This window comes from Eptatretus burgeri, chromosome 12 (assembly GCF_056783735.1).
Source record: "Eptatretus burgeri isolate ZD-2024b chromosome 12, Ebu_testis_v1, whole genome shotgun sequence".
NCBI lineage: Eukaryota > Metazoa > Chordata > Myxini > Myxiniformes > Myxinidae > Eptatretus > Eptatretus burgeri.
The window spans coordinates 23,087,943-23,105,442 of NC_140972.1; the positions used below are offsets into that span (position 1 = coordinate 23,087,943).

Consider the following 17,500-nt stretch of genomic DNA (forward strand, 5'->3'; position numbering starts at 1 on the left):
CAAAAGCACATGTAAAAGAAGAAGAAACACAATATTACACAAAAAGCAAATATAAAAGAGAAACACAATGCAGAGCTATCCAACTACCGAGCACACGGCAACACTTATACAATTTTACTTCACAGACGGCGCCGACAACACAGATACCCAAAGCAAAAGAAAAAGAACCACCCTCCAGGATGAGGGGGGTAGGCAGCCTGGGGCCGAGACCGTGTCGGGCCTACCCGTCTGATGATGAGACGCAAAGCGGCGGTGGCGCCTCAACTCCGCGGGCCTCGCGGACAGTGTCTGGTAGGGGGTGGGAAAGGGGCCCCCTTGTCGCACTATCTCAGCGTGGGGGGAAACAGGAGGGGGTTGTTGATGCTCGGGGGGAGGAGGATATCACCCTGTCTCGGGTCCCGCGACGAGCGTCTCCACCTCGACCTCGGTCGCGCCGCCGGCCTCTCCCTCCACCGCTCCCCGACTCCGACGCGAGCACCCCCTCGATCGCCTTCGCCGCCGCCACTTCTCCACATCTCCGTCCTCTTCTTCCCAGCTCCACCTACAACTCCCAACCGCGAACTCGAACTGCGAACTGCGAACTCTTGACTTCTCCCCTCCGAACTGAACTGTTTGGCGAGCGCGGCCGTTTATATCCCCCGTGGCCTCGCTCCCCCACCTTTGACCCTTTACCTCCGACCCTTCACCTCTAACTGGCTCCCCATTGGACCGAGGAAAAGTGGGCGTGAATGCTTTTTGATCCATGAATTTGCATATAGCGACCTCACTCCAACGCCCTGGAGGCGGGGCCAAATCGCCCCACGCTCTCTGATAGGACAGAACAGAAGTGGGCGTGAGTCGTTTTTGATCCGTTTTTCTCGGAAAGTCTGTGATGTTTCTGAACACGCTGTTCGGTGCGCACCCTGCACGAGTCCAGTATCGGTGCCCACAAGTGGCGCAAGAATGGTGGTGATGCGATGGTGGCGAGTTGTGACGGTAAAGGTCGTGGCTGTTGTTGTGAAGCGGCGTTGTGGTTAGTGGTTGTTGTTGTGAAGCGGCGTTGTGGTTGGTGGTTGTTGTGTGATGGCTGTTGAGACGTGGTTGGTGGTGGTAGTAATGGCGGCTGGTCCAAAATAAAGATCGTAAAAGAAAAACGGCTATCCTGAAGAGTCGCAGCCCGACTGAATGACATTTATTCCCTCGAAACAACGGGTTTGGGCCTAACTACACATATACTTACAGAGATATCTCACCTAAGGGACCTGAATGGTGGTTTGCGAATTTGGTCAACCACAACAATATATATATATATATATATATATATATATATATATATATATATATATATATATATATATATATATATATATATATATATATATATATATATATATATATATATATATATATATATATATATATATATATATATATATACCCAAGCAATCAATCTTGAAGATCTCAGCAGTACTTTGTCCCAGGAACTGAATGTAATGGAGCAATACTTCATCTACTGGTGGCTCTGCCCAAACCCAATAAGACAACAGTTACCGCTTTCCACCTGAGCAACTGACTGACTAAGAGCAAACATCAGTTTTCCTTTTGCAGCAAACCAGTCCAGAATGAACCATTCCCCAAGTACCTTGGAGTCACTCCTGACCACAGCCTCACATTCCACTAACACCTAAAATGTGTCACAGAAAATATCAAGACCAGGGAAAGATCATCTGGAAACAAGTGGGCACCAGCTGGGGATGAAGCGCATGCATTCTTCGCACTGGTAGCCTTGCTCTTATGTACTCTGCAGCAAAATACTGTTCTCCTGTTTGGGTAGAGAGCAGCCACACAAAACACTTGGACACGGTCCTGAAAACACAATGTGGATAATCAGCAGTACACTGAAATCAACACCCATGCAGTGGCTCCCAGTCCTGTATGACATCCCACCCACCACTCAGATATGTGCCGGAAGGCAAGAATGCTGAGAGTTTGACTGCATAAAAGCCAACCCAGTGCTTCCAATGCATGAAGACCTGCAGAATCTACCAAATATGTGACTCAAGTCATGCAAACCTTACTGGGGCTCTGCAGTGATGTGAGGTTTCACAAGAGGTTCAGTGATGCTGTCTTCTACCGTCTCCTCTCCAGTCTCGCCCCCCCCTGCTGTTTCTGTGATTCGTCCCCACCATATTTCTGCAGGGTGCTCAGGGTCCGCCAACAACCCCCTGCTGGTAAAACTACCAAAATCACGAATCACTGCTCACCTTCACTCTTTCATTCCTCTTTTTTCCTGCTTTTGGAATAAACTCCCTCACTATGTTCAATCTCATTCTTCCATCCAGGCCTTCAAAACAGCTGTTCACCACCACCTATTGCCATCCCCCATCCAAATCCTCGATCTTTTCTAACCCCGTTAATCCACCCCAAACCCACCTACTTCAAAATCCTTGCTTTCCTTCCTAAAGTCCCTGTAATATCCATCTTGTATTCCCCGTGTTCCCCACCCCATCCCTCTCCCTTCCACAGATCTCCTAATGTCTCTGTTCCCCACTGTTTTGTCCTTCCCACTCCCACCCCTCTTGTCTCATGCCCCCTTGCTGTGTGTTGTGTTCGCTCTCATACGAGCCTCGACAAGGTATACAAAAAAAGAAAGAAAAAAAAAAAGGACAAGTGGCACAATCTCTGGACAGACAACAACAATGCTAACAAAGAACCGGTGGGTGATCTGACAGAAGAGCCTCCAGGTTTCGACCTCCACTGGAAACAGTGGTTTGTGCTTAACAGGACCTCTACTCTCCATGCAAGGACATCACACCACCTCCACAAATGGATTTTCAAAGAGAGCCACAGCATGACTGCGGTCACGCATATCAGACTATTCATCACATAGTGAATGAGTGTCACCTATGGAAATTTGAAGAAGGATTTACGGCAATCCACTTAACATACAGTGCTGTAACATGGCTGTCCAACTTAGACATATCTGTGAGACATAATTTGTCATATGCAAGATTAGATTGTTTACTTGGACACTGCCTTGTTAAACTGTGCAGAGCACTCTGTGCAGAAAATGTGCAGAGAATTGCACTTTAGCCTTGTCAATGTCTAAGTAACTGCAGCAAACCTTTATCAGGGCTTTTAATTACCAGACATAACAGAATAAGATGTGGCTGTGCATCACCCTTGCAGTTTCACAAGCCTCTCGCGGTGCCAGCATGACTGCGGTTCCCCATCGGGCATCAGGAGCTACTCTTTCTTTGGCACTCCTCTTGCTGGTTCTCCTTCTTGCATTGTCGCTTCTGCTGCTGTTACTATTGTTGCTTGGACGCCGTGGTGTCACCGAAAAGGCCTTGGCTCATGATGACATGTCACATGTAACATCCAGCCAGCCCTTTTGTGCTGATACATCGCTGCCTGGTATGTCCACTGACTAGGCCATTTTCAATGCTGTTTGGAAAGCTCAATATCGATTGGTACCATTGCCCACTGTTTTTCATTCATCTGTTCATAAAACTGTACTTGGAACTAAAGGATGTGATTTGTAGCCATCTACTTAATACATATGTAATATGGTAGAATATTTGATCCCCTCTCTTTTTTTTATTTGTTTTTTTTGTGTACAATGTCAATGCTTGCGAACAGCTATGTAACATAGAACGGTTCAGGAAATAACAGAACAAAAGGAAGATGCTAAAGCGATGGGGGTAGTCAGGGTGTGGGGGTGGGGGGTGGACACTCCAACAGCAGAGTTGAGGGACAAAATTAGAGACTTCAAGACATAAGGGATGTGGGGAATGAGGGTCAGTGGAGGACACATGAGGTGAACAAGATGGATACAGCTGAAAACTCTCACCCACAGAAGGAAAAAGTGGAATTTTGGAAAGAGGTGGGCTTGGGGAGAGTTAATGGGGGCAGAAAGTATCATGGTTGGGGATGGGGGGTGACTCAAGATGGTGGTGAACAGCTGTCTTGATGACCTGGAGGGAAGAATGAATTTGATGAGACTGTGAAAGTTGGTTCCACAAGTATGGAAAGAGAGGAATAAAGTAGTGGAGGTGACCAGTGAGTTTAGATTTAGGTAATCTCACCAGAAGGGGGTTTCTGGTGGATCGTATGTGCCCTGCAGAAACCTTGGGGTTAGGGGAGAGAGGGGGTGGGGTTGGGAGAGACAGCACACGGAAAGGGCAGAGGGTGCAAGACTGGAAAGGATGCGGTAGAAGACAGAGACCACTGACCTGTCTCTGATGTAAAGTGATAGGCCCAGACAACTCCTCCTCCCCACCCCCTTCACTTCCAATTTCCCTTCCCTCCTCCACTCCTCTCTCTTTAACTATCCGAACAGCTTCATTTTCCCATGCCCCCCCTCCCTCTTTTTATTTTTCTGTTTTTTTTCTTTTCTTCCTCCTTTAAAGTCATATTATATATATATATATATATATATATATATATATATATATATATATATATATATATATATATATCAATATTTTGTGGCTATGACCTCTTATATAATGGGGTCCAGTTATAAAGGTTTATTTGCTTATGGATTGTATTAACTTAGGATTATGTAACAGTTTGGAATTCCAGTAACTTAGAGAGGTTTGAAAGCTTTCTTTCACCATTTAGAGGAGAAGCCTAATTTAATGTCTGAGTAAATTACACTTGCTGTAACGTTGACAAACATACTGGTATGTCTGATGCTTGGGTGGTACAGATTTGTGTAATAAGCTTGTGAATTGTATTTGTAACCTCACAGTCTTAACTCTCCTTTCAGAATCAAGTGATTATTCCAGGAACCACACTCCATATTGCCATGGTCCCTGCATCCAGTCTCTGCGAAGGATGTCACTCAACCAATCAGAAAATAACCAGCTTCCTCGAAGAGGCAGTAAGGTGAGAGGTGTCCGCACAGTGATCTGAACAGGACTGTCAAATTAGTCTCATATTTTTTTTACTTTCATGTTCATCAGTCTTTTTTGAAGTGGAAAGTAGCGGTAGGACAAAGGAATGAAAACGAGTTAATCACAGTGAGTGAACTAACATCAACATGTAGACCAGGCCCAGGTTGCTCAAAACATGGATAATTTAACCACTGGATAAGAGCTATATTGTGGTTAACTAATTGATGAAGACTCTACAGTTGTTCAAAGGGTGAATTAAGAGGAGGAATAGCTATCTGCTAGGTAAGGGCTGGATAAGGTGTGGATAAATTTTTGATAGGTACATGGTATCCCACAATGCATTGCACTCATCTGCTTGCAAAACAATCATGGTGTCAGGTTAGGTCATGTATGGGAGCACGCGCTGGAGCATTGCGTCGGTGTCCACTTTCGGCCGGAACTCCAAGGGCCTCCGGCTGGCCATCTCTCAGGCAAATGCCTGGCCCATCCCCCTCTCCTTGAGATGCAAATCAACCTGCTGCAACCAGGAGGCACGTGGTCAGTTTGTTGGTCTCCTCCATTCACGAGGATCCTTCGCTGAGAGAATCTGGTAAGCAGGATCAGCATCAGGAAAATGAGCTACATGTCCATTCAGCAGCAGTGGACACTCATGGACGATACAGGAAACAAATCTCATCCAAGTCTCTCTCAGCAACTGCTCGTTGGACACAGTCTGACCAGCAATAGCCATGGATTCTCTGAAGAGACCTGGTAGCGAAGGAGTTACGTCTCCGTCAAATATCCATGGTCAGAGTCCAAGTCTCAGATCTGTAGAGCAAGACTGGAGACACCTAGGATTTAAAGACTCAGACTTTCGTCGTCCTGCATAGGCACGGATAGTGCCACACCCCATGATGCAGTAAATCCATAACTCCCCAGGCCCGACCCAGACGTCTATTGACCTCTGGCTCACAACATGCGGAGATATGAATATCACTGCCAAGGTAAGTGAATCTCTCCGTGACCTTAACATCCTCACCACAAACAGGTACAGACAAGATAGCAGCATCCAAGATGTCATTGAAAGCTTGGATCTTAGTTTTTACCAAAGAAACCCGTTATCATTGTGGCTACGATGACTCGTCCAGTGTCTCGACAACCCCCATCGGGATATCCAGTGTCTCTGCAAAGAGAACTGAATTATCCACAAAGTCAAGGTCAGAGATCTTGACATTCCCAAACAATTCACTGCAACTTGATCTCTCCGACATCCTCCCTAAAATCCAGTTCATACAAGCACTGAAAAGTGTGGGGCCCAGTACACAACCCTGACCAACTCCAGTCACAACTGGAAATAAGTTGGAGATGGAACTACCACACCTCACAGCATTCTCAGTACCAGGAGTATAGATCAGAAATCAGATTGATCGATTTTGGTGGCACCCCACTAAGACCGAGAATCCTCCAGAGGGCATCCCGATTCACTGAATCAAAAACTTTACAGAGATCAACATCGGCTGCAAGCAGCCCCTGCCATAACTCTCGTCTGCATTCGGTGAGGACCCGAAGAGCAAGGATATGGTCAATCATTGATTTCTTTGGTGAAAAGCCTGGCTGCTCTGGACGCTGGTACTCAAGCAGATGGTGTTAAATCCTATCGATAATTATCTGAGCAAAGACTTGCACTGAGAGCAGTGTCACCCCTCAGTGGCTGTTGCAGTCCTGGCGATCACCCTTCCCAATCCAGAGAGGGACAACAAAGCCTGTCTTCCAGTCATTGGGGTGATGCCTGTGTTCTAGGCAGAGCACAGAATTGTATATACAGACACAAATACAACATTTCCACCAGCCTTGCAAAGTTCAGCATGGATGCTGCAGATCCCAGGAGCTTCACCTCCTTACAACTGGTTAATCGCATCCTGTTTCCACAAACAAAAGTGGTTCACAGTTGTTTGGCGGGTCAGCAATAGGGATAGTTACACCCCTGAGTAACTGGCTCAGCGGGCCTTCATTTTGGACTCCTCTGTCAAGAGTCCACCACCCTCTGCTCCAACTATAGTGTACCAAGGGATGGGCTTGGAGGAATACAATGCACAAATTCCTCTGTAAGCAGGACGAGAATGACTTGACCATGGGTCATGTTTTAACCCTTCACAGATTCCTTGCACATAGGCCTCATTGACCGCCCTCAGCGGATGTGCAGTTTTACGCTTTAACTCCCTGAACAGCTCAGCTCTGCCATTAAGCCTGGCACTGCGATCTGGTAAATGGTATCCAATGTCCCTTGGGAGACGAAGTTCTTCTTCGCCTGACGGTAGGTTCCAAGACATCCACCGGCAACATCAAGGATGGTGGTCTTGAAGGCACTCCACAACTCTTCAGGATTACCCAGAACACCCAGTCCTCCCAAATCCTCACTCAGCCTATTCACAAACTCCTCAGCTACCCTCTCATCCTTGAGCTTGCCAACATCCAGCCGAGGCCAAGATGGTGCCATTCTCCTAGATTTAAGCTGCAACTTCAGAGTTGCTACAACAAGCCTGTGGTTGGTATTGAGGAACTGAGCACTCTGGTCGACCCTGCAGTACTGGATCATTCTCCAGTGCCCCTCAATGAGCACATGGTCAATCACCTTTGCATCACCACCAGCGTTGGAATACCATGTCCAGTGATGAGGCTGTGGGCATGGAAACCATGAACCAGCCACCTTATGTCCACGACTTCTTGCAAAGTCAAGAACCTTAGTGCTATTCTGGTTCACCGTTCCAGACCCACGGAGACCAACACATGTCTCATAGCCATCCCTATCAGTTCCAGTCAATGCATTGAAATCCCCCAAGACAAGAAGATTGTCTCGCCTTGGGCACTTATCAACTAGACTCGAGCACAGCATAGAATGCGTCCTTCACAGCAAGATCACTCACCTCAGTCGGAGCATATACAGAAACCAGGGAAATGACACCCAAGGAGTGACAAATCCTCAGTCTCATAATGCGCTCATTGACCGATGTTACCTCAATTATCATGGGAATCAGCTTATTGGACACAGCTGCAGCATCTCCTTGGGTATGGTAACCATCAGAGCGACCAGACCAGTTATAGGTGTAACCACCTGCCATGATCTCACCTCTATCCGGTCTCCAAACCTCAGAGAGTGCTGCAATACCGATTTTCAAATGCTGGAACTCAGATTATAGCAGAGACAAGTGATCATCCTCTCTTTAGGGATAGGACAATCAAGGTACTACCCAAAGGGTCTGCCTCCAATTAACACAAGGAGACCACCATCTGTTGGATGACACCGCGACACCACCCTTACACACATAACCGCAATCTAACCCAGGAAGGTTTCCCCAATCCCATCATCCAGTGAGTTGCCTTGTGAAGGGCAGCTGCACAGGAGGTACTCCAATGGAGTGAGTTTTCAGTTTTCTTTGCGTTTTCTAATGTGTTTTGCAGAATGAAGTATTTTACAGTGGCCAGAGTGCAAATCCTGTCACCAACCTCTTAGAAAGAGGTATCAACTGCAGGGGGGCATCCGCAGGTTGCAGAAGACAGTCAAACAAGAAAGAGAAAGGAAAACTTTACACCAATCAAACTGGATATACTGTCTCGGGTGATGAGTACGTAAAGGTCATCAGGAGTAAATTTTCCAACACCGTAACGAATAACGAGAAGAGGAAGGTGTGGATAGCAGCCGCAACAATGCCATTTTAATTTGGCAAACTCACGTACACCTTCATAATCACAGATAAGGCATTATATAGGCCAGTGCGACTCGTATAATGTTATCCACAAAAATAACTTTATCCAGTGGATAAAGTTTCCAGGCTTTGAGCAACAAAAATTATCCAGTGGATAAATTTCATCTGCCAGGCAGGTAATTTATCCACATGATAGCGCTTATCCGAGCTTCGAGCAATCAGAGGCAGATCAGGTGGGGGCAGACAGAATATCCCATCCTGTAGTTTACAAATGAGCCAGTTGGGTTTTTACCAACAAGCCATTCATGAAGGGGTAATTCTCCTGAGATGATCTTGACTTCCAGAAAATTTGAAGATTAGAATCAAAATCCTTAATACTGTTGCCTTCAGCTGGATTTGAAACCACAGTGCAGTTTCCTCACCAAGAGGGTGCCACTGTGTTTGATACATTTTAAGGATATACATTGTTTTTTGTTGAAGGAAGGGATGGGGACTGGGTGGTGTTTGCATGGCAAGGTCGTGGTGGGTTATTAATTTGTATCTACTCTTTATCGGAGAAATGGGGTGCCCACAACAACTCTGGAAGGAGTCCCAGGCTAAGAACAGGTTGTCTGGAAGGCAAACAAGAAGTCAACAAGTCTGGTAGGACTTCTTGGCTCCTTGGCTAAGAACAGGTCACCCACCAATTCATGTAGAGAGGGGTTTGAAAACAGTGTGTTTGCAATCTGACACCTCTCTGCCTGGTCTGCCAATGTACTGTTGTGTTGTTCATTGACAGCCTGAAAATAATCGCAGCCTGTTTATCACTCTGAAGAATTTGGAGCGAGCCAAGCTTGGACCGTCCAACACCACCCCACTGTGGCACTCCAAACCTCCAGCAAATCCCTATGATCTGGGTAGGAATGACAAGTTTGGCTCGAGATAACATTGAGATTCTACAACAGAATTTGACAGTGGAGTTGAAATTAACTATAATTTATATTAAGTACCAGCAGAAGCACCAAATCTAGGAACATGTAGTCCCTCATAGAAAATATTTTTATGCCTCCGCTTCTGAAGTCACTGGAGGCATTATGTTTTCAGGTTGTCCATAAGTACATCCATGCTAAATTTCTGTTTTTTTTCTGCAACCGCTTATCCGATTGACACAATTTTCACCATAGGTGCGACTTCTCACGTAGAATTATTGAATGATTATTATGATGTCATAGGTCATGTGGTGTGGCAGCCATGCTGGAAAAAAGGAAAAATTTTGGACCTCTATCTCAGAAATCGCTCCGTGGAAAAAAAATTGAAACTTGGCACATGTCAAGTACTCCCACTGTGAAAAAAGTGTGATTCTTTTGATGATGTCAGAGGTGGCTTTGTTACGTCATAATTGCACATGTTGAATGGTTTATCCAATCAGCATGAAAGTTTTTGAGGGGCATCTCAGGCTAAATTGTATGGGGGAGGAGGGGAGGGGAAATTGATGATGTCAGTCATGTGATTAAGAGCAGCTATTGTTTGTTTGTTTGTTTTAACATAAAAACCTTCAAAAATCTTCCTTCTCTAAAACGGCTGAACAGATTGAGGCAAAACTTTACAGGTATGATCGCCTATCCACGAGGAACAAAAAGTTCTCCACCGATGACATCATAAGTCACATGGTTTGGCAGCTATGATTTTTTGAAGAATAGACCTTTATCTTTTTCTTCTTCTCCAGAACAGCTTGGCAGTTTGAGGGGATACTTCACCCACATGTTCCCCAAGCATTAGGGAGACTAGAGTGTTCACGAATATTTAACAGGTCACAAGGTCTGGCAGCAATGTTGGATTGAACAAAATATTTTAAAAATTACTTCTCTTGAACCACTTCATCAATCGATGTGAAACTTCACATTTATGATCTAATAGTGATGGGGAGATTTTAGACATCCTCTTGGGGGCCCTCGAGGTGCTGAATGAGGAGTCGGAGCCGTTGGGATTACGGGTGTCTTGGGTCAAAACTAAGATCCAGGCTTTCGGTGACATCTTGGATGCTGCTGTCCTGTCTGTGTCTGTTTGTGGTGAGGATGTTGAGGTCGTGGAGAGATTCACTTACCTTGGCAGTGATATTCATGTCTCTGCTGGCTGTGAGTCAGAGGTCAATAGACGTCTGGGTCGGGCCTGGGGAGTCATGGATTCACTGGATCATGGGGTGTGGCGCTGCCGGTACCTGTGCGGGAGGACGAAAGTCCGAGTCTTCAGGTCCTTGGTGCTTCCAGTCTTGCTCTATGGATGCGAGACTTGGACTCTGACCAAGGATCTGAGATGGAGACTTAATTCCTTTGGTACCAGGTCTCTTCGGAGAATCCTTGGCTATCGCTGGTCGGATTTTGTGTCCAACGAGCGGTTTCTGGGAGAGACTCGGATGAGATTTGTTACCTGCATAGTCCGTGAGCGTCAGTTGCGGCTGTATGGACATGTGGCTCGTTTTCCTGATGCTGATCCTGCTCACCAGATTCTCTCAGCGAGGGAGTCTCATGAGTGGAGGAGGCCAGTGGGCCGACCACGTGCCTCATGGTTGCAACAGGTTGACCATCATCTCAAGGAGATGGGGATGGGCCTGGCATCTGCCTGGGGGAAGGCCAGACAGAGGCCCCTGGAGTACCGGCGGAGAGTGGACGCAGCGACGCGCTGTTCTGGCACATGCTCCCATACCTGACCTGAGTGATGGGGAATATACATTTTAAATTTCAACCTGATCAGGCACATGATCTGGCAGCCAAAATTATTTAGTATTTTGAATCTGGGTTCAGGAAATTAAATCAAGTTGATACAATTCTGTATAATGATGTAATAATGTGAGGGGAGGCACATCTGGCGACATCGCTACATCGAAGAGTGCCATTCTAGTTTTCATTTATTTTTAGGTCACCTGGAATGTAGTTCTGGGGAGCTTATGGGATGGCGCGTCATCCATCCATCCGCAAATACTTTCAACTTCTCTAAAACAACACACACGATTTTAATGAAATTTTACCACAACATTTATCACAGTGTGTATACCAAAGTTTTTTCATGGCATTAAAAAAGCATATCTAGATATAATCGGGCCCAAAGGGGGTCTACGGGAGTTGCCCCCAAAATAGGTATTTTATTTCTTCTCAGAAACTACACATGCAATTCTTTTGAAACTTAACCACAACCTTCATCACCTGTGACGTACCAAAATTTGTTAAAATAAATAAATCAAAAATTGGGGTCTGAGAGGATCTATAGGGGGGGAGGGGGAGTTTTGCTCCCCCTCCCCCCCCAAAGAGATATTTGCTTTCTTCTCCGAAACTACACACACAATTCCGATGAAACTTGACTACAACCTTCAACACCCATGATGTCCCAAAGAATATTCATGGCATTAATAAAACATCCATAGGTGTTTACCTTCTTCTGCATGACATATTATGTGGTTCATCCATGCCTACCAGTGGTTCCCTAGTAATCTTATCCAGCCGCTACCAGATGAGCACCCAGGGGTATTACCCTTATGTTTTAAGATCTCCATGAGGTTCCTCTTTATCATTCCTATTGCTCAATTATCACTTGTACAATTTTGGAATTCTTCAGCTTCCAAGATATTTTGACTTCATTCTTGAGATCCTGTTATTTGGTCAGAATGGGATTAAAATAAATTCAATTCAAATCAAATGGAAGATCAAACAGGTACAGTCCTGCATTGGTGTCATCAGAAGGAACTTGAACCAGCAAAAAGCAAAGATGGAGTTAGATGCAAAGATGGATGCAGGAGGAACCTGGGTAGGATTTGGATTTCAGATGCTACTCCTCCACAATCAAACCCATCCAGGCACAGCCAAGTGAGCCTTATTTAAAAAAAAACAAATCAGAAAAAAGCCCAGATCAAAAAATTAAACAATTCTGGCTGCAAGACCATGCATCCGATCAGGTTGAAATTTAAAAACATATATTCCCCATCACTACGAGATCATAATTTTGAAGTTTCATGTTGGTCGATGAAATGGTTCAAGTGAAAGAATTTTGTATTAAAGATTTTCGCTCAATCCAATATGCCTGCCAGACCATGTGACCTATCAATTATTATTTGTGAATGCGCTGGTATCCCCAAGGCTTGGGGAACATTTGTATGAAGTTTCTCCTCAATCTGTCCAGCCATTCTGGAGAAGACTTTTATTGGTTTTAGGGTAAATCCAATATGGCTGCCAAACTATGTGACCTATGAAATATGTGTGAATGTTTTGTTCCTTAAGGATAGGCGGTCGTGCTTGTAAAGCTTCGCCTCGATCTGTTCAGTTGTTTCAGAGAAGGTTTTTGATGGTTAAAAAAAAAAACAACAAAAAAACAATGTGGCTGCCAAGCCACATGACTGAAGACATCATCAAATTTTTTTTCTGTGGACAAATTTTACCGAGATTACCCTCAAAAAATTTCATACTGATTGGATGTCGTGTTCTATGTATGCAATGATGACGTCATAACAAATGCATCCATGACCTCATTAAAAAAAAAACAATCACACTTATTCCCCACGAGGAGTACTTGCCACGTGTCGAGTTTCAATTTTTTCCTTGGTGTGGTTTCAGAGATGCAGAGGTCCAAAGTTTTTCCAACATGCCTGCCACATCACATGACCTATGATATTGTTACGAATTTGGGAATTCGATTGCACACAACATAAAGGTTCCGTTAGTCAGCTGTGTCGATAAGTGCTTGTTCCCTAGATAGCTCACCTTTCATTGTTTAAATGTTCAGAAATCGATTAGATGCGCTGCGGATCGATTTAATAGTTAGGGAACGAACAATGGAGACATCCCTCCCCCTCTTCTGCGAAGAGGAAGAACCCTGCCGTCCCGTGACTCATGATGTCAACAACTCCCTCCCACCCATGGCTGAGCGGGGGGATGGATCATGAGGGCATGAGTCATGAGTCACACCGGGAGCGGGGGAAGGGCGGGAGAAGGATAAGAGGAGATCTTTTCTTTTGTTCATGGGCAGAGTTGGAGAGGGGAGTTGAGGGGAGTCATTCAGCAGACCGTCGGGTCCTGCTTGGCTGGCGTTAGTGTTGAGGCCTTCGGAAGCTTTTTGCTTCGGCTGGCTCAGTGAGCTTTGGCTGTGGCCTGGCTCGGGAGGAGGCTTTTTGCTTTGGTGGTTCAGTGAGCTTCGGCTTCTGTCTGGCTCGGGAGAGCTTTTTGCTTCGAGCTGCTTTGTTTTGGAAGGAAGTTGAGCCGGTTGCTTGGCTCGAGCTGCGAATGGTGGCTTCTTCTTCTTCTTAGTTTGTGGAGCTCTTTGTTCTCCATTTTGGTTCCCGGCTTGGTGCGACTCATCGACCTCTTCGTGGAGGTGGTTCCTCAGGGAAGCGACGCATCGATGGGAAGGATCGGCGCCTCGTCTCACCAGCACGTGTTGAGAAGCGCGGGAGGATTCGCGGGAGCTCGGGAAGGATCGCGGCTCTCGGCGATTGGATACAGCTCGCTCTCGCTGGAGCCCGGGTCCGAACAACTTGAAGACCACACGAGGTGGAGAGGTTCGAGATAGGTTCTGAGTTTCAGCTCACCTGTCCTCCGAGCTGGAGCTCGTTATTAGAGGCCTCTGCCACCATTTCTTGGGTGTGTGTGTGCGTACGTGTGTCCGTGGGCCTGTCTAATAAGTAGGAACTGCTGTTAAGTGCAAGTGACTGTACATAATAAGTAGACGGTTGTAGTTCTTTTGTCGTGCTTTTGTTGCTTGTATAATTGCATACGTGTGTGTTTTGCCTTGTTTAATTGCATACGTGCTTTATTATAATAAATGTCCTTGTGTGAATGTAAACCTGTTCGTTGCATCCATTCCCTCATTGAACTTCCCCATCTTGCACTCGGAATATAGTTGGTTTTTAAATAGCCGGTAAAGTGATCGGGTCCAACGGGACTGCGCGATAATACCCCGCTCGGTTATCCCAAAAGGAAGCGAGCTGCTTAAGCGGCTCGTTTCCAACCGGTCCCATTGAGGTACAATCTCTTGGTAACCTACCCGCGCGAATAATTAGGTAAATCGAAGATTTGGCGATCGGACCCTGTAGCGCGGGTAGAGTGCGGACAAGGTTGTGCTGTGGTTAAAAACACACCCGTGGCTGGTTTCCGGCGTTGATCCAGAAAGCCACGACTGGATTGTCCGTTCAGTGGGCGAAGCGACCGCTATTGGTTAGACGCGGTCGTTCGCACGCCGACGGGCGGGAAATCTACAACAATATCATAATTACCATTAAAACATTCCACATGAGTCACTTCTATTGTGAAAATTCCATCTTGATCCGACAAGCAGTTGCAGAGAAAAGATGTTTTTCAAACAATGCAGAAAAACAAACAAACAAACAAGAAAAAGACATAATGCAGAGCATGATACTTGCAAAATCCAATCTCTCTCCAAAGGTTGCCATGGATACATCAAATCGTCCATTTCATTAAGATTAAAACTGGCAATCTTAATCAAAGCTCAGGTCAATCGGATGAAAATAGATTATTTTTCAGATTGAAAATGATTTTAGAAGTTTGGCCTTGAGTTGACCTTTGACATTTTGACCTCAAAGTAGTTGGTTTCCAAATTCAGTGAAGCACTATGCGATTGCTGCCTAATTTCCAGGTTAATCAGATGAAAATTGATTTTAGAAGTTTGACCATGAGTTGACATTTGACCGTATGACCTCAAATAGTTTTCCCAATTAATTCAGTGATGCAATCTGCCAATCCTGTTTAAATTTCAAGTCAATCGGATGAAAAATAATTTTAGAAATTTGACCTCAAGATGACCTTTGACCTCAAAATCAAAGGACTTTTCAGTTGAGACTACCTCTCTAACTTGGTAAAGTTTCATGATAGGTATAGAATTGTGACCTGCAGGCGATTGACAAACAAATGAAAAATCACTCAGAGTGACACTTGGCAAAACAGAATGAAGTGGAACGGCACTCGATAGAGCGCATACCTCTACCAGGTTGAACAGTTCACGTTTTGTATCCCACAAATGGGTTGGATCTGAACCAAAATGTAATCCGCTTGTTCTTGTCACCTCACCAACTCATCCACCTCGTTTTGTTATAACTCGTCCACAACTTTTTGAGAGATCATGACATGTGTATATATATATATATATATATATATATATATATATATATATATATATATATATATATATATATATATATATATATATGTATGTATGTATGAAGACCACAAGGGGAAAACCAGATGTCACTTTTTATAAATTTCAGGGTTATTGCACCTGCCAATAGTTAGCAACATAAGGTTTCCTCTCACAATATAATATTACTTTAACAAATAACCAGGGGTGTCACATAATTTATATGGTATAAAGTTTAGCCGTGCAATGAAAAAACAAGTGTTGTCAAAGCTGAACAAGTAGAAACCCGGAGTTGTCAGTACTTTACTCCTGGTTATCCCCCTTTCATTCATGTTAACTGTTCCACCATAATATTCAGAGTTGAGAAATTAAAAAATGAAAGGTTGTAAAACTTTCACAGCATAAACTCTGAGCACAACAATGGCCTATTTGGTTACATCATGGGCTCCGTAGTTGGTGCATATCGTGGTTCAAGCCTGGTCAAACCTTTATTGTGACTTTTATGGGACCCACGCCGTGGCTTAACGGTTAGCGCGTCTGAGTACCCATCGTCATTCGATGTACCCACCACCCAATCAACCTGCTTAGGTATATGAGGGAGTCACATGAGGTGACTTCGGCTATCGCGGGGGTGGTTTATCCTTGGTTTCCTCTCGGTTTTCCATCATATTAAGTAGTACGGAGTAAGAAATGGAGAATCCGTCATCATATAAGTGAAATACCCTTGAGTATGGCGTTGAACACCAATCAAACAAAAAAACAATGACCGTTTAATGTTGAAAAAAAATAATCTGTGATCACCAAAGTCATGTAATGTATGCTAATAACCAACAAGCATGAATTTGCTACACATCCTGGGTTAAAATTGCATGGCAATTATTAAACAAGGGAATAACCAGTGATGTCAGTTTGCAACATTGATTCGTTCTTTGCTCTTAAATTAAATAACACCGAAGCTTGGCAAATGCTACATGCTTAATTTGATCGGCCAATGATCACTCTTCCTTTTACTGGAAAAGAAATCTATATGACAGTTATTAAACAGTCCACCAAAGTCTTGAAACTTTGTTTTTCAGTTTGTTCAAAATTGACTTATCCTGACATCTCTGGTTTTCCCCTTGTGATCTTCATATATATATATATATATATATGGACACACACATATCGTTTTTGTCCCAATCTATCAATTTTAGAAAGTAGGCCTGTGTTGATGTTTTGACCTTAAAATTAATTGGTCGTTGAATTAATTGACCTGATATGCAAATCTTATTCAAATTTCAAGTCAATCTTTTAAAAATTGATGATTTTACCAATTGCACCTAAGTTGTTGACCTTTGGCCTATGTTGATGCTTTTGACTGATGTTGACCTCAAAAATATCTGGTTCTTGAATTCAGCACTGAGTTGATATATAAATGATTTTCAAATTTCAAGTCAATCGGATGAAAATGGACAATTTTAGAAATTTGTTTGTTTTGGCCTCTTCATCTATTTTGGCCTTTTAGTCTATGTTTACCTCTAAATTAATAGGTGGTTGAATTAAGCGACCTGATATGCTCTTCAAATTTCAAGTCAATCGGATGAAAATTTGGCCCAATTTGGCCTATTGTGACCTTTTGGCCAAAGTTTACCTCAAAACTATTGGATGGTTGAATTAAGCGACCTGATATGCTTGATGGAACCTGATATGCTCTTCAAATTTCAAGTCAATTGTTTGAAAATTGAGGATTTTAGAAAATTCGGCCTTTTGGCCTATGTTGACCTTTTTGGTCGACCAAATTTTACAAAACTTCCATGGGGGACTGTCGCAGGGTCAGTGACTATA

The 17,500-nt window shown here is 44.3% G+C and overlaps 1 protein-coding gene across 8 annotated transcripts in view; it reads left to right on the top strand.

Moving 5' to 3' along the window:
- Nucleotides 1-17,500, top strand: part of LOC147015251 (uncharacterized) — a 166,178-nt gene that overhangs the window by 134,716 nt on the left and 13,962 nt on the right. For 6 of the 8 annotated variants that reach the window (XM_085849828.1, XM_085849829.1, XM_085849830.1 and 3 more), the window contains 3 exons: nt 3,169-3,396; nt 4,754-4,872; nt 9,342-9,459. In XM_085849828.1, the coding sequence (XP_085705954.1) occupies nt 3,169-3,396; nt 4,754-4,872; nt 9,342-9,459 (465 nt within the window). Of the gene's footprint in view, nt 1-3,168; nt 3,397-4,753; nt 4,873-9,341; nt 9,460-13,833; nt 14,665-17,500 lie in introns of those variants that run through there. The other 2 variants (XM_085849831.1, XM_085849832.1) reach the window with 2 other exon arrangements.